This window comes from Pelodiscus sinensis, chromosome 1 (assembly GCF_049634645.1).
Source record: "Pelodiscus sinensis isolate JC-2024 chromosome 1, ASM4963464v1, whole genome shotgun sequence".
Classification (NCBI taxonomy): Eukaryota; Metazoa; Chordata; order Testudines; family Trionychidae; genus Pelodiscus; species Pelodiscus sinensis.
In genome coordinates this window covers 205185315-205207809 of record NC_134711.1, presented here as the reverse complement: position 1 = coordinate 205207809, position 22495 = coordinate 205185315, and the positions used below count along the sequence as shown (strand labels likewise).

The 22495-nt window shown below is 42.1% G+C and overlaps 1 protein-coding gene and 1 long non-coding RNA gene across 3 annotated transcripts in view; one reads left to right on the top strand and one right to left on the bottom strand.

The window, feature by feature from the left end:
- LOC142822524 (uncharacterized) overlaps window positions 1–18558 on the bottom strand; it is a 55899-nt gene extending 37341 nt beyond the window's left edge. The window contains exons 1-4 of one of the 2 annotated variants that reach the window (XR_012898427.1): window positions 18458–18558; window positions 5946–6014; window positions 3631–3741; window positions 736–845 (exon numbers count right to left, since the gene is read on the bottom strand). This is a non-coding gene — a long non-coding RNA (uncharacterized LOC142822524). Of the gene's footprint in view, window positions 1–735; window positions 846–3630; window positions 3742–5945; window positions 6015–18457 lie in introns of those variants that run through there. The other variant, XR_012898428.1, reaches the window with a different exon arrangement.
- PDK3 (pyruvate dehydrogenase kinase 3) overlaps window positions 1–22495 on the top strand; it is a 79014-nt gene that overhangs the window by 33155 nt on the left and 23364 nt on the right. The window contains exons 4-5 of the mRNA XM_075913292.1: window positions 8424–8608; window positions 10941–11030. Of these exons, the coding sequence (XP_075769407.1) occupies window positions 8424–8608; window positions 10941–11030 (275 nt within the window). The remainder of the gene's footprint in view (window positions 1–8423; window positions 8609–10940; window positions 11031–22495) is intronic.

The window sequence follows — 22495 nt, the reverse complement described above, 5'->3', positions numbered from 1 at the left end:
ACTGCCCTCGTCCCGCACCCTCAGGAACTGAGTGGTCCTGAACAAGAGATTTTGCCAGACCAGGGTAGGTCAGGCCTTGGGATCATCTGGGGCTCTCCTGCTGGCTGCAGCCCCGGCCAGTGTCCTGCCCTTAGTCTGCCTGCTGGGCTCTGCTGCCCTCAGCCTGATGGCGGGGTTCCTTTCCAGGCTGTGGGATGCGGGGGTTCTTGCACCCAGCCACCAGGGCTTCTCTCTGGGTGGCTGGCCTCACTCGGGCCAGAAGGGCTCCCTGCCCCTGGCTGCTGTGCCCGCTCTAGCTAGCAGGGTACTCTGTCTCCAGCCACTGGTCCACTGGCGGGGCTCCCTGCCGGCTGCCAGCCACTGGCAACCTCTGGGTCCGGGGCTCTCGGATCCAGCAACATCCATGGTCCTGTCGGACTATGGATGTTGCCAGGCCAGAGAATCCCAGATGACAGAGGTTCAACCTGTATTTACATGCCAGATATGCTAAACATTTGTATGCTCTTCCATGCTTTGGCCACCATTCCTGCATCTCCAAGAATATGCATTCATGCTGATGTGAGTGTCACTTGGTAACAGTCCAAAGCAGTATGGTCTGGCACGTGTCCATTTTCATCCTCTTAGTCAGATACCACCAACAGAAATTTCATTCTCCCCCCCCCCCCCCCCCCTTGGTGTCTATAGTTTCTGCATCAGAGTGTTGCTCTCTTAAGACTTCTGAAAGCATCGCTCCATACCTTGTCCTTCTCAGATTTTGGAAGACTGTTCATATTCTTAAATCTTGAGTTGTGTAGCTATCTTCAGAAATCTCATTTTGGTATTTTCTTTGTGTTTTGTGATATCTGCTGTAAGAGAGTTTTTAAAATGAACATGTGCTGAGACTATAACATCTGAGTCTGCTATAACATGAAATATATGGCAGAGCAGGGGACATACAATTCTCCCCCAAGGAGTTCAGTCACAAATCTAGTAAACACATTTTATAATGAGTATCATCAGCATGGAAGCATGTACTCCAGAATGTTGGCCAAAGCATGAAAGAGCATATAAATATTCAACATAGTCGCATATCAATTCCTTTCAATGCCAGCTACAATAGTGCCATGTGAACACCTGTTCTCACTTTCAAGTGACATTGTAAACAAGAAGCAGGCAACATTATATCCTGCAAATATAAAGAAGTTTGTTTGAGCAATTGTCTGAACAAGAAGTTGGGTTGAGTGGACTTGTAAGCTCTTAAGTTTTACATTGTTTTGTTTTTGAGTGCAAAAAAAATTGTAAGTTGCACTTTCATGCAAAAGAGATTGCATTGCAGTACTTGTTTGAGGTGAATTGAAAAAATACTATTTCTTTTATTATTTTTACAGTAAAAATGTGTGTAATCAAAAGGACTATCAAGTGAACACTGTACACTTCCTCAGAGGAGTACCGGTATCCATGTTAGTCTGTAACCTTTAAAAATGAGTAGTCCTGTGGTACTGTAGAGATTAACATATATATGTTAAATACACTTTGTATTCTGTGTTGTAATTGAAATAATTATATTGGAAAATGTAGAAAAGCATCCACAATATTTAATAATTTTCTATTGTTATTCTGTTAATTAGTAATGCAGTTAATACTGTGATTAATTGTGAAATTTAAATCACAATTTTTTGAAGCTAATCGAGCACAGTTAATTCATGTGATTAATCAACAGCCCTACTAACAAGCTAAATGAATTCCAAGCAAAGATCTCTCTCACCACATTTCAGCAGTCTTACTGGCTGGATTCTTTTCAAACATGACCCCTCCCTCTGTTCAGTGTTAATTTCTTTGTTTTCAGGTACAGGCAGTCCCCGAGTTACGCGGATCCAACTTATGTCGGATCCGCAGTTACGAACGGGGTTTGTTGCCCGTCTCCCTGGTCTGCTGGAGACCAGCAGACCAGGGAGACGGGAAGCAAAGCCTCTGAGGACGCCGGCAGCGGGACAGCCGCGGCACGTCTGGGCTGTCCGCTTCCCATGTGCTCCGCGGCTTTGCTCCACGTTTCCCCAGACTAGGGAGACGGGGAGCAAAGCCGGGGAGCACGCGGGCAGCGGACAGCCCAGACGTGCCGCGGCTGTCCCGCTGCCGGCGTCCTCAGAGGCTTTGCTCCCCGTCTCCCTGGTCTGCTGGTTTCACCAGGGAGACGGAGAGCAAAGCGGAGCAAAGCCGTGGAGCACGCAGGCAGCAGGACAGCCGCGGCGCGTCTAGGCTGTCCCGCTGCCCCCGTGCTCCGCGGCTTTGCTCCGGACGCCTGTGGTACAGCAGCTGGGGCACTGCCGGTTGGTCCCGTAGCGCCGCTCTGGGCGCTACTGGACCAACCCGGCAGCACCCCAGCTGCTCTGCCCCAGGCGTCCTGATTCAGCCGCTGCTGGTCAGTTTCAGCAGCGGCTGAGTCAGGACGCCTGGGGCAGAGCAGCTGGGGTGCTGCTGGGTTGGTCCAGTAGCGCTGAGGAGCGGTGCTACTGGAGCAACCCAGCAGCACCCAAGCTGCTCTGCCCCAGGCGTCCCCAAGTCAGCCGCTGCTGAAACTGACCAGCGGCTGACTACAGGAAGCCCGAGGCAGCGTTGCTCCTGGAATCAGCCGCTGATCAGTTTCAGCAGCAGCTGACTTGGGGATGCCTGGGGTTCTTAAGTTGAATCTGTATGTAAGAACTGGCATCCAGATTCAGCCTGTTGAAACTGATCCAGCGGCTGATTCCAGGAAGCCCGGGGCAGAGCAACTCTGCCTTGGGCTTCCTGTAGTCAGCCGCTGGTCAATTTCAGCAGCGGCTGAATCTGGATGCCAGTTCCGACTTCCATACAGATTCAACTTAAGAACAAACCTACAATCCCTATCTTGTACGTAACCCGGGGACTGCCTGTATTGTTAGTGTTATGGGAAAATAAAAAATGGAAAATAAAGGTTCTAAAGAACTGATAAAATGATTTTCCCCCTTTCTAACTTTGAGGAATGCTGTGAGATAAATGAAAGAGTGACAGACTGGAGGTATCACTCTCTACTATGGATGTTACGTGGGTAATTGACCAATCGTGTAGTTGATACAAATTGTATCGACAACACTATTGATAATGTGAGGCATGAGCTGGTGGTATCCCCTCTGCGGCTTTGCAATTTAAATGTAGTAGGAGCCACGGTTAAACACAGAGTTTGTTGCTGCAATTAATACATGGCAGCAATTGGATCATTTTCAGACTACAAATCATGGTCAGGGATCATCAAAATTTTCATATAAGGCTGCAAGTTAACAAAATATGGCAGAGTACTACATAGAATGACATGTCACTTGTGCTGATTGTCAAAATGGTATCTCACAGTCTTCCTCAGTCGAATAACCCCTGTTGTATCCCTCTAACAGTGTTGGTATGTGGCTGCTCAAAATCATCCACCAGGTGATTTTCCTCCATACTCCACCCTGTGGAAACTTTTCACCTAAACCTCACAAATATTATGGAGTACTCAGTAGGCTGCCATGAATATGGGAATATTTTTCTCATTTAGGCCTAACGTGCCATGAAGGCAGTACCAGCGTGCTTTTAATCTGCAAAACACACAATCTATTTTTATTCTGCATCTACTTAGCATACTGTTGAAGTTCTCCTTACTGTTGTCCAGTTTCCTTGTGTAAGGCTTCATGAGCCATGAAAGTAATGGGCACACTGAATCTCCCAGAATCACTGTAGGCATTTTCACATGCTCCATTGGAATCTTCTGGTCTGGAAAGAAAGAACCTGCTTGCAGTTTTCTGTACAGGCTCCATTGCAAAATGGTCTGGAGCCAAAATTGGGATATGTATGCTATCTGTTGTCACTGCGCAGTCACAAAATTCCATTTCTGCAAAGCCACGCAGTTTTACACACATTTCCATCTACGCATGACCCTCTGTGACAGGGGTGGGAAATAATTTTTGGCTGGGGGCCACTTCAAAAAGTTTTGAAGTGCCCCCGGCTGCCCGTAAGGGGCCAGAGCCTAAACCGGAAGGAACGGGGCCAGTACACTTCTGGGCTACACCACACATAGACCATGATTGGTCTGGGGGTGGGGGAGCCCCTTTGCCCCCCACTTCACAGTACGCACCCATGATGCGCCCTGGCGCATGCTCCTCGTAGGGCAGGAGGAGGCTTCGGGCGCTCCCCCTGTCACCAGGCCAATCCCCCCCCATCCCTGCCCTGCGAGGAGCATGCTGTACTTCAAAGTGCCACGCACTCCTCACAGGGCGGGAGGAGGCTTTGTGCGCTCCCCCACCCCCAGGCCAATCAGGGCCTGCGGGTGGGGAAGCTGCATGAAGCTTCCTTCGCCCTGCCCCCGCGAGAGTACAGCACTTTGAAGTGCCGTGCGCTCCTCGCGGGGGGGGGGGGGGGGGGCGAGGGAGGAAGGGTGGAGGAAACTTCGCATGCTCCTCCCACCCCCCAGGCCAATCAGGGCTTGGGGGGCGGGGGAGCAGGTGACGTCTCCTCCCACTCTGCAAGGAGCGCGTAGCATTTTGAAGTGCAGCGTGCTCCTTGCAGGGAGGGAGGGAGCTTTTTCATGCTTCCGCGCTGGCTGGTTCAACCCGCTTGGCGGATGGATCCGGCCCACGGAGGCCCTTTTGCCCACCTCTGATCTATGATGTGTTCATAAATCACCACAACAGTAGAGGGCAGTACAGGATCACTCCTTTCAGACAGAGATGGCGGGTGCACAGTAAACAGGAGCCATTGAAAAATGGAATGGTGGTTTGTAAAAAAACTACATCATAGGACATTGAGCCTGTACCCATGATGCACTATAGTCCACTCCACCTTCCCCACAATTCCTATCTGCAGAAGATGGCAAGTTGCACATTGAAATAGCTCCCACAGTGAACAGCTTCACTGTTGATGCTAGAGCACCAAACAACCATGCATCTGACGAAGTGGGTCTTTGCCCATGAAAGCTTATGCTCCTACACTTCAGTTAGTCTATAAGGTGCCACAGGACTCCTCGCTGCTTTTGCAGATTCAGACTAACACGGCTACCCCTCTGATACTAAACAACCATGTGCTTCATCAGCAGGAGGGTTGTCTGAACTTACACAAGTTATATAATCGTAGTTTTGTTTGATCATCAGCATAACTTGCGCTGACAAACTCTGTAGTTTGTAGGCCTTAGAATACATAAATGTTAGTGACTAATGAGTCTTCCATCCTCTGTAACTTCATGCAGTCTAATGTATCATAATTTCCTCTTAAAGGTGGTGCTTAGGTTCTAATTTAATCAGTTACTCACTCAATTTGTCAAACAGAGTTCCTCCATGCTCATTATAAACCTACTGAGAATTTCCTCTAAAGTTAGTGTATAAAAAGAAACCTTAGCTTTTCAGACATAGCTACAAGTTAACAATAGCGTCACCATTTTTGCTTTCTTTTGAAAAGTGTGTTGCATTTGTTTCTGTTTGATTCTGAAAGGAGGAAAAAAGCATTCTTGTCAATGTAGTATTGATGGTCGTTAATGTCAATAAGAAAAATGGCAGAGCTGAACAAAGCTACTTTTCATGTTTTGAGATTAAAAAAAATATTCAAATCATCCTTTTTAAAAAGGGGAATTTTTTGGGGTCAATATTTTGTACCTCAGAAGAATTGTATGTAAAAGGAAGGGATGATTCTTCAAATGTTGCATGTTTTAGTTTTCTTTGACAAGAAAGTTACATTTTCCTCTTTCAAATACATGTCTTCGTTTGCCTTGTATTGATATCATTAAAAAGAATACTCAAAAGTAGACACAAAACTTGATCTTCAAAGGGGAAGATACTGCAGGAAATTGGAGAAAGCACCATTGTATGTGTTCTGCCATCCAAAGGCATAAAAAGAATCTGATCAGAATTGTGTCTGTGCACATGTTGATACTGATCATTACTTAAACATAATCATTCTACCTACAGTAAAAACAAACTGTGGTTTACCTTTCCGGCAATTCAGATATCCAGCTAGTTGGTCTCTTCAGAGGTGGCTTGCTATTAGTCCACTATCTCCTGCAGAAGCAAAATGCAGGACAATGTAGCACTTTAAAGACTAACAAGATGGTTTATTAGATGATGAGCTTTCGTGGGCCAGACCCACTTCCTCAGATCAAATAGTGGAAGAAAGTAGTCACAACCATATATACCAAAGGATACAATTAAAAAAATGAACAAATATGAAAAGGACAAATCACATTGCAGAACAGAAGGGGGATGCAGGGGGGTGGGAAGGGGGAGGAAGGAAGGTAAGTGTCTGTGAATTGCTGATATTAAAGGTAGGGAGAGTGGGATGTTTGTGAGTTAATGGTATTACAGGTGATAATTGGGGAAACTGTCTTGATAATGGGTGAGAAAGTTCAAATTCTTGTTAAGTCCTTGTTGGCAAGTGTCGAATTTTAACATGAATGACAGTTCAGAGGATTCCCTTTCAAGTGCAGATGTAAAAGGTCTTTGTAGCAGAATGCAGGTGGCGAAGTCATTTAGAGAGTGTCCTTTCTGGTTAAAGTGGCAAGAAACTGTTTTCTCTTTGTGATCTTGTCTGATATCTGTTTTGTGGGCATTAATCCTTTGGCGAAGTGTCTGAGATGTTTGTCCAATGTACATAGCAGACGGACACTTTCGGCACATGATAGCATAGATTATATTTCTGGATGCGCAGGAATATGTGTTCTTGATCTTATAACTCACTTGGTTAGGTCCAATAATGGTATCAGCAGAATGAATATGTGGACAAAGCTGGCAACGGGGTTTGTTGCAAGGGAAGGTACCAGGGTTGGTATTAGTGTGGTATGTCCTGTGGTGGTTGGTAAGAATCATCTTGAGGTTAGGTGGTTGTCTATAGGAGACTATGGGTCTGTCTCCCAGAGCCTCTTTGAGTATGGTATCCTGTTCCAATATAGGCTGTAGTTTATTGATAATGTGTTGGACAGGTTTAAGTTGGGGGTTGTAGGTGATGACAAGTGGTGTTCTATTGTTGGTTTTCTTGGGTCTGTCTTGAAGTAGATGGTTTCTAGGTATTCGTCTGGCTCTTTCAATTTGCTTTTTTATTTCTCTGGGTGGGTAGTTGAGATTTATAAATGCTTGGTAGAGATCCTGAAGCTTCTGGTCTCTGTCAGTGGGGTTAGAGCAGATGCGGTTGTATCGAAGGGCTTGGCTATAGACGATGGATCGTGTGGTGTGTTCTGGATGGGAGCTGGATGCATGTAGGTAACTGTATGAGTCGGTGGGTTTTCTGTAGAGAGTGGTGTCTAATTTTCCATTGTTGATTTGTACGGTGGTGTCCAGGAAGTGGATCTCTCGTGTAGAATGGTCCAGGCTGAGGTTGATGGTGGGGTGTAGGTTGTTGAAATCTCTGTGGAATATCTCCAGTGTTTCTTGGCCATGCGTCCAGATCATAAAGATGTCATCGATGTACCGTAGGTAGAGGAGGGGTGAAAGGGGACGGGAGTTGAGGAAACGTTGTTCTAGGTCAGCCATAAAGATGTTAGCATACTGTGGGGCCATGCGTGTACCCATGGCTGTGCCGCTGATCTGGAGGTATAAGTTGTTCTCAAACTGGAAATAATTGTGGGTGAGAACAAAGTTACATAGGTCTGCTATCAGGTTGGCAGTAGTGTCCTCTGGGATAGTGTTTCTAATTGCTTGTAGTCCGTCTTCATGTGGGATGTTGGTATATAGAGCTTCTACATCCATGGTGGCAAGGATGGTATTATTGGGGAGGTTATCGATGTTTTGTAGTTTCCTTAGGAAGTCAGTAGTGTCTCGGAGATAGCTGGGGGTATTGGTTACGAAGGGTTTGAGAAGAGTGTCTACATAGCTGGATAGACCAGTAGTGAGCGTGCCAATACCAGAGATGATGGGACGTCCGGGGTGCCCAGGTTTATGGATCTTGGGAAGTAGATAGAACAATCCTGGTCGGGGGTCAGAAGGTGATTCTGTGAGGATTTGTTCCCGAGTAGCTGTGGGGAGGCTTTTAAGGAGACAGTGTAGTTTCTTTTGGTAGTCCAAGGTGGGGTCAGAGGGGAGAGGTTTGTAAAATGTGGTGTTCGAGAGTTGTCTGGTTGCCTCCTGGTTATAGTCGGCCTTATTCATATTTGTGAGTAAGTGTTCTGGATTGATAGGGAAGAATGATCTGGGGAAAACACAATTTTATGTACATTTTTGTGGGACATAACTTGAATCATTCAGAGGTCTTGAATGTTTACACTAGTTTGAGCATACAGTTGCACAATATATTTCCCTTTAGCATGGTGTAGTAGATAGTAATGTAGCAAGACTTTTGTTTCTTTGATACATTTTTAGAGACCATGAAGGATAAACAAGAAGAGACTGTCTTACATGTGAATGAATAGTTTAAAACAGTGGAATAAGATGTAGAGATTCCTGCTATTCTAACATTGTTTCTACTTTTGTGTTTTTCAGCTTTTTAGACGTTTTAATCAAAGTAAGGAACAGACACAATGATGTGGTTCCTACAATGGCTCAAGGGGTGATTGAGTACAAGGAAAAGTATGGCTTTGATCCATTTGTTAGCAGTAACATCCAGTATTTTCTAGATAGGTTCTACACCAACCGCATCTCTTTCCGCATGCTTATTAACCAGCACAGTAAGTACTTTGCTTTGCTTTTCAATTTGGAGGAATAATTAGTTGTTGCTTATGTACCCAAAATGACAGCATTGATTTTGCCTTCCTCGCACCAATGACTATTTTTAACATTCTGAGGTGAAGATAAAGATGGTAGATGATCTACTGTCAGTTTATTTAAGTAGTGCAGTATTTTTGAGGCATTTTTCTAGAAATGAATCTGAACCACAAAGTAGAGTAACAGCCCTGTATTTCAAAGTGATGGGCTTGCAGGTAAATTCTACTCTTCTGTTTTGTCAATGTGACTAAAAAATTTTTTCACCTTGTTAGCGGATTCATTGTGCGAGATGATGAACAAAGTATTTTTAGGTACTAGTAAAATAACTACATCTTTTCTGCCTACCAGTCCACTCTCTAGATTTGACACATATTTCACCATCAAATACAAAAGTCTTCCACCTTTTCAGTTTTGTCATGCTTGTGAATAAAGTTTGTTCACTGTGCATATTTTAAGAGCTAAATATTTCCAACAAATTATGCTGTCTTTCCTGCTCTTACTCCACCAACCTCTTTTTTTCTTGTCTTCTAAAGAAACTGTATTTCTCACTTGAGATTTTTATTTTTATTCTTCCCTTTATTAATCAACACAGTAGTTCTAATGTGAGAGAAGCATGCAAATTAGATTCCGAGATTTGTGCTGGTTACATATCCATTTTTAGTATTCATCTTGTAGCGTGAATGGAATTATTTAGCTCCAGTAGCCAGTATCTGTTGCTTTTCAAAGTCAAGGTCATTCTTATGATCTCTTGAAAGTGCATCTTTGTATTGGCTCCATGTTTTCATTCCTGTCCAGTATCTTGCTGTTTGTGACATCTTAGAAACATGGGCATGCTACATAGGATAGGGAAAACATTAAGCCCAAGGCATTAAACTAACAATGATGTATGTATGCAGTAACTTTTATTTATAATGTGTCCAGTGAAAGAGATGCTAAATGCATGAGTACTACAAGGCTAAAAAGATGAGAATAGTATAGTCACTTAGTAGTAAATCAGGCCAGACATGAAAAGGAAGATGACAAAGCTAGATGAATAAAAAGGTCCCTCTGAGAAAATAAGTGTTAATAAATAAAGGCTTTGTACTATTACAATTTGTAGGCCTAGTTTAGACACACCAGTTGCACCTGTTTAACTATAATGCTAAACTGATTTTGTTAGTTGGTACAACTTGAGTCTGGAGACTCATACTGATTTAAACCTGGCTTAGCATTTTAACTGGTACAGCTTTGCAGTAGTTTAACTAAAGCAGTTTAATATCACACCTTTCATTAAACTGGTGGGATTTCTTTGTGTAGATAATCTCTAGTGATCCACCCTTGATTTGCTAAGGGCAATTGGCTCTTTTCTCACGTGTTGAGAGAAACAAGAGGTTTCATGTAATTTGGCCTTGACCCTGACAGAGTTCTGTTTAATACAGGGCTACTCAACATGCAGCCCATGGCTCATTTGTTTGTGGCCCACAGTGTGGTTTGGATTTACACGGGGCTCAACACACGGCCTGTGGGTGGGAGCCAAAACAAAAAAGTAGTCAATATAATGGTCTTTTGTTGATATGTGTTTTAGTAGTTACATTCCTGGACTGTCATTGCTCATTTAAAAGTTCTGTCATATGGGTAGAAACTGGGTAAATATTGCATTTTATTAATATAATCAAAACTGACTTAAATGGGGCCTGTGTGTTGTGTAGTCTTGCCTTAATCTTTGTATTCATGCCTGCAAATGTGAAAGAAGCTTATTTGCATATATTTACATGTATATTTGCATAAAGTTGCGGCTCTCAGCATGTGCTGTGAGTATCATTGTGGCCCCCAGGGCTTCCAAAGTTGAGTAGCCCTGGTTTAATAGATGGTTGACAAATGGGTGCTAAATATTAGAAACCTTGTATACCTAATCTAATTTGCAGTTCCACCTACTGGGACCTTCTTCTTGAAGTGTCCCTAATTGTGATAACTGTGCATTGAGATAATTATATGGAGGAAGCATTTCACAATTCAGTTGTCTAGTCTAGTCTATCCTGAGAAATATGAGACTTTGTCTTCTGGATGGACTTGAATAGACTCCAGTGCATTAATTTTTCATATTGTATCTGATATTGCAAGCTGTAATTAGTAAATAAAGTGGGGGTTTTTTTCGGTAGAGAGAGGGGCAATAGTCTAGATCAGGGACTGACATTATGGAAGCGTATCTTTTTTGCAGCGTGATGCTGACTCTTGTCAACACATCTGATTTAACTTTTCTGTGTTGTTTTAAATGCAATATCTGTTCATATAACTGACAATTCTTTTTCTTATTAGCTCTTCTTTTTGGTGGAGATACTAATCCTGCTCATCCAAAGCATATTGGGAGTATTGATCCAACCTGTAATGTGGCTGACGTAGTAAAAGGTAATGATATACATTTAACGTATATTATGTTTCAAACTCCAATTTACAGTTATATAACTAGTTAAGGTGTCCAAGGCAGAAGATTGAGTTCCGTTTAATTAAACAAACAAACAAAAACAAACCACCAAGGAATAATATATATTCAGTTGCTTATAATGAGGCCATAAATAAATAAAGGCTTTGTCCTATCAAAGATTCTAATAAAATGAACAATATGTAGCTCCAATATCACTTTTCGTCTGTGCAGTTACCTCCTTTTTAAAAAACAACAAATGGTCTGGTAGCACTTTGTAGACTAACAAAACATGTAGATGGTATCATGAGCTTTCGTGGGCACAGCTCCGGTCATCTGAAGAAGTGGGTTGTGCCCATGAAAGCTCTTGATAACATCTATATGTTTTGTTAGTCTATAAAGTGCTACTAGAATAGATCATTTGTTGTTTTTTAAGTTTACCCTGACAGACTAATTTGGCTCCCCTCTGCAGCTCCTTTTTAAAGATAGAGAAACCGAGTCTGTGGTAGTAAAGTCTTGCTGAAGGATACATAGCAGGCCAGGGGAAGAAATGGAGCTAGAACTCGTCCTAGCCTAGTGCTTTATCTACTCAACCACTCTTTCTAGTGGTCTCAAAATCTAAAAATGTGAAACTAATGGAATGTTAATATAACTACAAAAATGGAATTATAATTCACACTATGAGAACAGATTAAAAGGGGCAGCAGCAGACTTCAACCTTTCCTTATGCTTGATATGCTGGTTAAACTATTTTCCAAAAAGTATTTAAAAGTATAGATTTTATTTGCTGTCCTTCATAAAGGAAATCAAGGTAGTTCTCTGTTCTTGTACAGTATTCAAGTAAGGCTGTACAATAAAGACACAAACTCCTTAAGAAAGTGAGGTTATAATACAGGAATAATCTTGAGATATTTAGAAACTCTTAGCTTGTGTGTTTAGGTACTACACATATAGGAATATTTTGATATTCTTGTACACCTTGTCATGCAGTGTCACTCTCATGGACTATATGCGTATGTGTGTAAACACTCACATGTTCCATATGCACATAAATGCACATGCATATCAGTTTTATATGCACATGAATGGAGCATATATACATACACATGCTTCATACACAGAATACAATAATACGTACCCAATGTTTGTATCTGAATTCTGAGCTAATACATTCTCATTTGAAGCCATATTGGCCCACTGTGCCAGTATGGTAATCTAGTGGAAGAACACTGGGATGCCATATGAGATCTGATGTTGGGCTTTAAATCTCGACCCTTAATTGTCAGGTTGACACAAGCTATGAACATAGTGGAAGCGGAAAGCATTCACACTTATGGGAGGAGGTATCTTTTCATACTGTTCTCTGTTCATCTCATTTCATCATATTAGCTCAAGGAGTACCACTGTTTGACTGTAAGGGAGTGTGACCACAGTGTTTTCAAAGGCGGGAGAAAAATGAAGAAAATAGTTGGAGGGAATCCTTAGGGCTAGGAAAGAGTATTAGAGGATCCTTGTGAAGAAAGGAAAGACACCATGTGAGAAACTAGTGAAGCACAAAGCACCTTATTATAACTATTGATTTTATCCATGCTTGTACCTGAAAGTGTTGTTTTGATATATGTTATAAAATACATAATTTGTGTAAGCAACAGTATAGAAATTGAGGTATATTAAAAAGAAAGAAAAAAAGGATGCATTAAACTCTACAGAGCAATAGAGACTCTAATACAGCAAAATTAAAAACATTGTTTAATGTTTAAGTAGCAACTGCATACTAATTGCATAGCACTGATTGCTTGAACATAGTTCCACTTGCACTATGATTCTTTATTTCACCCTGTGTTATACATTTGTGTGTCAGTGGATGTGTGTGTAATGTTTCACCAACAATTTTGCTGCTTTATAAGCATTTGAAAATTAATATTAACCTTACCCCAGTTTTCTTTTTGGAGTAAGTGTCAATCCCAAAGTGAGCTAATTGAGCTTTTTTTTAAAGCAGTGTTTGAATGTTTGGTAAAACCATGTGATATTGATTGTATAAATTATAAGTAACCATAAATTACAGATCTTAAGAATAAATTATAAGAGTTTGCATTGTTTTGTTATCACGAAAGGATTCAACCTCCCCAGAATAGATTCACCTTTTCTTTCATTTATATGAAATCGTTGCAGTTGCAAATTCTTCACAAATTAAAATTTTCCAGTATACGTAATAATTGGTGAAACAATTTATTTTTATAGGTTAACAATGGCTGCCTTATAAGAAGTGCTGTTCAGTCTACTGTATTTTCAAGAAGGCCGTTGTCTGCATTGTGTTGCGGTTTTTGTCAGCACATGGAGATATGGCATTTGATTACCAAAGCAGGAAATACCAAAATGGGTTCTTGATGTTTTTTTATTTTGTTTCTCTTCTAAACCATAGTAGTTATTGATGCCATATTGATAAGGGTTGACATTTAAGATACTGTAATTCTGTATTACATCATTTAAATCTAACAAGGGTTGGTGAATTATGGTATATAGTCTAGTTCTTGTTCTAGTGAGACAGTAGCACTGCTAGTTAATGAGTTGATGAATAGTTGTTTTTTGATTTATTGGCTGAACTGAAAAATTAGAAGGGGGAAAAAAACCATTTTCAAACTGAAACTTGTTTTTTTTCTTGATAAAACAAAACTGAACAATTTTTGGTTTAGATCAAATGAAATATTATTTTGAATGTCAATTTGAAATGACATTTTGAAACAAAACGTTGAAATAAAATGACAGTTTTAGCTGGAAAAACCCCAAACAATGAAAATTTCAACAATTTGCTGATTTTGACACAAGCTTTCAGTTTCTGTGCCTCCTAATATGTATTTGTTGGGAAATATACTATTTGCAAAAGTAAGTTACCTACCTCTAGTTGAGACTAGCTTACTGATTTTTCCAAGTGCTCTAAAGTCCACATGCTTATTTTTTGAAAGTTCATTTGCCTTGAGGAGATTTGGGGACAGGGATAATACAGGCTGAACCTCCTTTGTCCTGCACCCTCAGGACCTGAGTTTGCCACAGAGTTTGCCAGACAAGGGGAGGTCAAGGCTCCCTACCTGGGAGTAGGATTTTGTACCCAGCTAGGACTGCACTCCCTGCCACCTCTCCTGCTGCATTTAGTCACCCCTTCCTCCACACTTCACCGGCCCCGGATAGGGTCTGCCCCACTGTCTCCAGCCCTAGTCGGGGCTGTACACCCCACAACCCTGGCCCAGGCTGCACTCCCTGCTGCCAGCCCTGGCTGGGACTGTGCTCCTGGCTACTGACCCTGCTGCCTTCAGTCCCAACTGGGGCTCCACCCCCGCACACACCCTACCAGCCCTGACCAGAGCTGTGTTCCCTGCACCTCACCAGCCCCAGCTGCAGTGGTGCTCCCTACCTCACCTGGCCAGAGCTGAGTTCTTAGGGTTTGTCTACACTGCAGGGCTTAACTCGAAATAAGCTATGCAAATTGAGCTATTGTGTATCTTATTTCAAAATAGCTTATTTCCAAATAGGGAACGTCTACACAGCAGTTATTTCAAAATAGAGCGCTCTTCCTCCGACTTCCCTTACTCCTCGTACAATGAGGGTTACAGGAGTCGGAATAAGAAGTCCTCCAGCTTGACAATATTCTGACACTATTTTGAAATAACGTAGTCCGTGTCTACATAGCAGACAGTTATTTGGAAATAGTGTACCCATAACTGCTGGCCTTGCAGCTTCTAGCCCCGGTTGGGGCTAAGCTCCTGGACCTCAGCCTGGGCCAGGACTGTGCGCTCCCCACTGCCAGCCCACCCTGGGCTTCAGTTCTGAACCAGGCCAGCTGGGGCTTTCTGGTCCAGAAATATCTGTGATCCTGCCGGATTTTGGAGGTTCAACCTGTAGTCAAAATTTGAGGTCATCTGAAGAAGCAGCACCCCAAATAGTCAACCAAAACAAAAAAGTGATGTCAGCATTTCACAGTTCTTAATGTTTCATGCATATTCCTGAAGCTTATCCTATCACTCTGATCCTCCCCAAACTGATACAGTCTGGTTGAGTTGATCAGAGTTAGTATGTCTGGCACCAACTGTCCCTTTTGGAAGAATATTTATTGGATCTACATTGTAGCTCAGATGAAGCTGAAAAGCCAGATAAAGTCATATGTAGCTACAGTGGGATTAGGGCTCTGTCACAAGACATTGATTGGAGGCACTTGGCAGAATAACTGGATAGTTCACGATGATAGCAAATGAATCTGAGAAATACCAATTTACAGTGAGTTTGAGCTCTGCCCTTATATACATTTCAAAGAATGTATATTGTGTACATAGAATCATAGAAGTGTAGGACTGGAAGGGACATTAAAAGGTCTTCTAGTCCAGTCCTTTTCACCAAAGGCAATACTAAATAACTAGAACTTTCCTGATGAGTGTTTTTCTAACCTATTCTTAAAAACCTTCAATGATGGAAAAGCAACAAGGAGTGCTGGGCATAGGTTCTAGAGCACAAAAGCTTATGCCCAATAAATTTGTTAGTTGTTAAGGTGTCACAGGACTCCTCATTGTTTTTGTGAAACAAACTAACATGGCTACTCCTCTGTTTGCTTCATTAATGCTCCTGTGGCAATTTGTTCCAGTACTTAACTGCCCTGGTAAGAATTTTTTCTTAATGTCCAACCTAAACCTCTCTTGCTGCAATTTAAGTTCATTGCTTCTGGTCCTATCTTCAGAGATTAACAATTTTTTATGTTCTTGAAAACTGATGTGTCTCCCATTCCCAGTCATCTTTTCTCCAAACTAAACAGACCCATAGTTTTTGTTTCAGCTTTTTTTTCATAGGTCATGTTTTCTAGACCTTTAAGTATTAGTTGCTTTCATCCTGCTCTCTGCATGGTCAGCTTCCGGAAGTTGTGCCCTGAGGATAGAATATTTTGATTAAAATCCATGTTCTGAAACCCACATGCTTCCCCATATTTGTTAGAAGTATTGCCAAGGAAAATGTAATTAATTAAATAGAGGGAAGATGAAAGACTCTAGAAGCATCAGCATTCAGATACTGTAATTATGATGCATGCTTCTCATCCCATTCCTGACTAGTGGGGCTGTGTGTGATCAAAGAAAAGCAAGTATCTGTGATGCTCAGCAGTGTCACTGTGATCAAAGGGATTGCTGAGCATCATGATAAGCACCCAGATTAGAGAGTCCTGTTCTAAGGACAGGTGTATGGTTGACACTGTAACACAGCATTAGGATACTGCCATTAGTCCAAATAGTAACTTATATTATGAAAAATAAACACAGAATACACATTTTAGGTCTCTACAATAATTCATTTAAACCCATACAAGACAATGGTCCACACCTAACAGTTTCACCCTTCTAAGTGAGTTCTTTAAGTACTTTTCAATATGTGCTCCACTGTTGGTAGCCACATTTCCTGTGCTCTGGACACTGGAATCTTTCAAGAGGGATAAGGGATGTTTCGGAAAAGGCTTTATTTTCCAAAAGATCAGCATCTAGACTGGCACTTGTCTCCGGCAAAGCTCCGTGCTGAAAAAAAGCGGCTGCCATTTTTATGCTAATGAAGCGCGGGAGATTTAAATCCCCGCTTCATTAGCAATTGCGATACGTCTAATTTACATCCCTTTTCCGAAAAAGGGATGTAGTCTAGACGTAGCCAGGGATTATAGGGAGGAATGCTCTACCTAGTACTCACCGGTCCCCTTTTTGGCTTAATATACAATTTGCCTATTGTTCTCACCTCTACCTTTACTGGGCTCCTGGGGTCTCTCCAGACATTAGAATGCCTTCCTCTATCCACTCTAGAGATGAATTGCCCTCCATCAACACCATCATATCTAGATAACTACAAAACTTTTCAGGATCTCTTCAGGAGAATGGCTGAAACATTTCACACATACAGAATGGGAAGAGACAGTCTGGGAAGGAGTACGGCAGAAAGGGAGCTAGGGGTTATAATGGACCACAAGTTAAATATGAGTCAGCAGTGTGATGCTGTTGCAAAGAAAGCAAACATGATTCTGGGATGTATTAACAGGTGTGTTGTGAGCAATATACGAGAAGTCATTCTTCTGCTCTACTCTGCACTGGTTAGGCCTCAGTTGGAGTATTGTGTCCAGTTCTGGGCACCGCATTTCAAGAAAGATGTGGAAAAATTGGAGAGGGTCCAGAGAAGAGCAACGAGAATGACTAAAGGTCTAGAGAACATGAACTATGAGGGAAGGCTGAAGGAATTGGGTTTGTTTAGTTTAGGACTGAGAAGATTCAGGGGGGGCATGATAGCCGTTTTCAGATATCTAAAAGGGTGTCATAAGGAGGAGGGAGAAAACTTGTTCATCTTGGCCTCTGAGGATAGAACAAGAAGCAATGGGCTTAAACTGCAGCAAGGGAGGTTTAGGTTGGACATTAGGAAAAAGTTCCTAAATGTCAGGGTAGTCAAACACTGGACTAAATTGCCCAGGGAGGTTGTGGAATCCCCATCTGTGGAGATATTTAAGAGTAGATTAGCTAAATGTCTATCAGGGATGGTCTAGACAGTATTTGGTCCTGCCATGAGGATGACCTCTCGAGGTCCCTTCCAGTCCTAGTATTCTATGATTCGAGATGCAGGTACATGATATTAATAAAAAATAGCAGAAATCTAGACATTCTGTATACTTCATTATTGGAAAGACTGGCTAGGTCAGTTAATGCGCATGTTTTGAACAGGGGTGTAAAATCCTGTTTAATTGGTTAACCGGTTAAACATATTGTTTAATTGGTTAACCAATTTAAGGGGAGCACAGGAAGGGGCTGCACTGGTTGAACTTGATCAGCCTCTGCCTGCGGGCCATGGCATCCTGCTGCTGTCCGAGAACATATGAATCAATAAAACTTCAAGCCTATGCCAAAAGAAAAAGAAACAAAGAATATGCCTTCCTTCCAGAAAGGTCCAAATGTTTCCAGTCCAGTGGATCTCATTGATGTTGATGGCTGTGGGAATTGATCATGTTCACCATGATGGAGTTGGGTGAAAGGTAGAACAAGAGGAACTCAGTCTTCTGCACTGAGACATAATATTTTTTGTCTGCCCATGTGCAAGTAGGTGCCCCTGACACAGGTTTGCCAAATGGTTCTTGTCAGGTCTGGATTGTCTAGATTAATGGTTGGGCAATCTTTGAGGGAGAGGATGATGAATGGGGTATGTCAAGGAGATGGTGGTGGATGTCCTTGACTTTCCCTAGTGATATTCGCCTTTTCTAGTCAATGGGAGCTGTGGAAAGCGGCAGACTGGCCTATGCTACTTCCACTAGGTCCTCTTGGATGGAACAGGTGAACCACAACCAATGGGAGCTGTAAGGCTCTGTGCCTATGGACACTTAGATTAAAAAATGTGTCTCCCGGCTCTGCCAGTGGCTTACCTGAGCAGGCTCGCAACTCAGCTTTGAAAACTCCTGACCTGGACTGTTGAATTCCAGCAATACTGATTCATTTGGTGCCATTGACAGTACCAGGAGGGATGGAGATCTTGTCCATTTTGGTTGCTGTGGTGCCTTATGAGGTATAGATGACAGTATTAATGTAGGATCATGTATTGGCAACATCTTTTTAGAGAAGTGCTTATTATTGTCCTTTTCCTTGGGTGCTGTTGACTTGATGCCTATGCCCATTCGGTCTATGGGCTTGTCAGTTGTGCTTGATGCTTCGGTCTTATGAACTGTGGGTACTGGTCTGAGAAGGTATTTGTTCTGTCAGCATAAAGTGTGCCAGAGATTATTTGCAGCTATCTAAGGGCTCACTGTAGGGACTTCCCACTCTTGTTTTAATGATCTGCGAGAGGGGTCAGTGGCTTGTTTCTTCAGTCCACAGCCATTAGATGTTTAGGGCTGAGGAGATGATTCACATTTGCCAGGTAACTTTTGGTGTGGATCCAGAGAGCCAACTCCATGAAGATAATCTTCTCTGAGTAATTTGTTCTTATGAGTCTGGGGTTTGAGTTCACAGAGTCCATACTTTTGTTGTGGCCTTTCCTGAAGCAGTGAATGCACTGGGAATGCTTGTCTGCAACAGGGATCACAACTTTGCAAGAGAGGCGCTAGAAGCCTGGTGAACTGGGCATCCCACTGGAGAAGGGTTCTCTACAAAATAAAAATAATGGGGAAAAATAGTCTTAAATTTTTTCTTTAAGGGAGAAAAGATAAGAAAAAGGGGGAAATTATGACTAGAATTACAATTAGGAGCTAGACGTAATGACCCTGATGACTGTGAATAGCTCTGTCTAGCCAGGGGAAGTTGAGAAGGATCAGAAGGGGATTAGTGTGCATGTCTGACTTGCCTTGTGGTAGAACATGAGGGGAGACAGCACATGTGGCATGCTAATGGACGCTGCTACTTAAGTTCGCCAGTCAGCAGGGCAAGCATGAAAGCACTCCTACAATGGAATACCTCCATAGCGACACATGTCAAAGACCCATTGTTACAGCATAAGGTGAGTAATTTCTTTATACTTCATCCACACCCAACTTCACTGCACCTTTCAGTTAGTCAACAAGGAGACATCTTGATACAAAGATGTCCAGGACATTTTGATTTACAATAGACAAGTCTCTACAAGAAGAGTTTTATGTGGCTAAGTAGGAAAAAAATATCACTGTCTGAGCGGAACAGTGTTCCCTCTCCCTTTTGGAGTTTGATGTTCCTATGATTTTGGAACATCAGACTTTCATTAGAGATTAGTAGTCTGTTAGCTCTGTAAGAGTTCACCTTGCAAATGTAAAAGCTTACCATCCACCGATACATCCATGCTATTTTATCATACCTTACAGTGACTAGGATCCTTGAGGGCTTAATGCTTGTGTTCTCATCAATATATGTGAATATCCTTGCTCCTGGGATCTGAATGTGGTTTTAGGTGGGTTGATTTTGGGTGTGAGACTGAGAAGAGAGGGTTTGGCTTTTGAACCATTAGCATCATGGTCTTTACACTGTCTATGAAAATATCATTCTTAGTCGTGATTATATCAGTTTACAGGAAAAATACAAACATTCATGGCTGACCCACTATAAACTGTTTTTCACAAGGATAGGGTATCTGTTAGACCTCCAAAACTGTTCACATAAATGGTTTTTCTTTTACTCTAGTGGCGGTAATACTCTCTGAACATACTAAGAGCAGTATCTTTCTACCTAGATAGAATTAAAACAGTTAAGGGGAACCTTTTTTGGTTGTGGGCCCACTGATCCACACACAAATCATTCAGGGACCTCTCACAAGTGAAAAGCAGGGCGACTGGAGCACCAGCACAGGTTCCTCAATGCTGAAGGGGGGACCCTGAGCCTTGGGGGTTGGAATCAGACAAGCTGAGGGCTGCATCTGGCTCTCCAGGCCTTAGGTTTCCCACCTTTGTATTAAAGACTTCAGGATCTCACCTAGATTGTTTATTGCCTTTGCAGAAGAGATTCCAGGACAGGCTATGTGATCCAAAGATTATCTAAATAGATATCTGATTTTATTAACATATTATTGGTTAGCTAGATTAGAGTCTCTTGGTCAAGTTAAAACTCACTCCACAGGCTCCTACAGGTTCTTTTAGAAATGTCCTTGTTTCTGAAACTTGTAGAGAAGCCAACTGGAGTTCTGTGCATGCATTCCTTAGTCATTATTCCCCTGTTCAGATAAATAGAACATTTTGGCAGAGCTATATTACCATTGCTATTTAAATAGATTATGAGCATTCACATCTTAGCATCAGGTAACCATTCGAAAGTCACCAAGAGTGGAAAGAAAGTAAATGCGTGTATGTGTTGGAGGGGGGGAGGGAAGGGGAGAGTGAGTGGGTGTAGACAAACAAGATGCCTTACGTAACTCTGGTTCTTTGACGTGTGTTATTCATACATATCCTGTGATCTACCCTCCTTCCCTACTGGCACAGAGTTTTCACACCCGCGTTTTGTTTTGGCTGAGGAAGTAAAAGGCAGTTGTCCCTTTCCTGTCCTTTTATGCTGTTGGGTATGGGGGCTGAGGCACACAGGGCGTAGGCATGAACCAGTGGAGGCTGCTGGCTAAAAGATCCCCATATGCACCCATGGCAATACATATGGACACCACATCTCAAAGAACCACAATTATTGTAAGGTAAATAATCTCTTTTTCCTGTAACAAAGGGATGTGAAGAAAAAAAATTGTCATCTTGGCCCATCTTAAAATAATAAGAACAAACCTCAAATTATATTACCTACTATAGAAAAATCAAGCAATGTACAAACTGCATTAAGATTTTTAAATGCTGTTCTAACCCAAAGGAGAATTTTGCAAGTTATTTTTTTACTTCTGTTAAAAAGGAAATCCTGATGCAGCCGTACTTGTGGAGGCACTACTAGCCGAACATGCTATTGCTGTACCATAGTAAGGCTAAAGGTATACCACTGGCTGTGAATTTGGAGTCATTTAGAGACAGGATCCCAGGGATAAACCCTATCTAAATTCCCTCAATGAGGAGTTTACTTATCAAATTACTCTATATCCCACTTGCATAATTATATTGCCTTGAAAATTGCCTTGAAAATTCCACTACAGAGGCTGGGCTTGGGGGAGAGTGGGGAGGAGAACACGCTTTGATATGGAAATGTCAGTTAAGCCATTTTAGAACTATTGTCAGATTGTACTCATCTTTGTGAGTATTCTTATTCTTCTGTGAACATCCCATTGAGATTAATGATCATCTTCACACCTTTGCAATCCTTTTGTGTTGTAGAGTGAACCTCCTTCACTCTAACCTAGCCCCCCAAATTGGAGTACAAACTTTGGAGCTTCCCTCCATTCTCTTTTACTGATTGTAGGTGGTATATATGCTCCTTATTGTCCCCCTCGTCCTTCTTCCAAGTTACTCCAATTCTACTTCCTACTTACTGGAGGTAGGAAGGGACCATGAGGGGAGAAGAACTAGTAGTTGGATGGCAACAAGGTATTCTCAGGAAGCATTTGTACTCCCCCATTACAGGTGCCCTGCATCCATTACCCCCTCACTATCGCCACTTACTGAAAAAACAAGGGAAGTTTATAATTCAAGTTTATCAAATTAAGGTTGGCCTGTAGTGCCTTAGAACCTTCCAATGTGTCAAAATACACCTGTACTTAAATCTTTTAAATTCAGGGTTACAGTACGCACTGCCCCACCCTGAAACCTGGATTGTGCCCAGTTTGAGCCCCGATCTCCCCAGCCATATGTTGTAGCACTCTGTCCTTCCAGAGGATTTGAAGCATTGTGGCAACATAGAATGTGGATATAGTAGGAGAAACTATCTGCACTAAATAACAAAATTGAGGGCAGGTTTAATGAACAGCAGCTATCTCACACACAACTACTTTAACCTACTCTGCTTAAACCATCCCAGAGTTGCCAGATCTTATAACTTGGCCCTTGACCTAAAGATTATTTTCCCCTATTAAGTTTGCTATC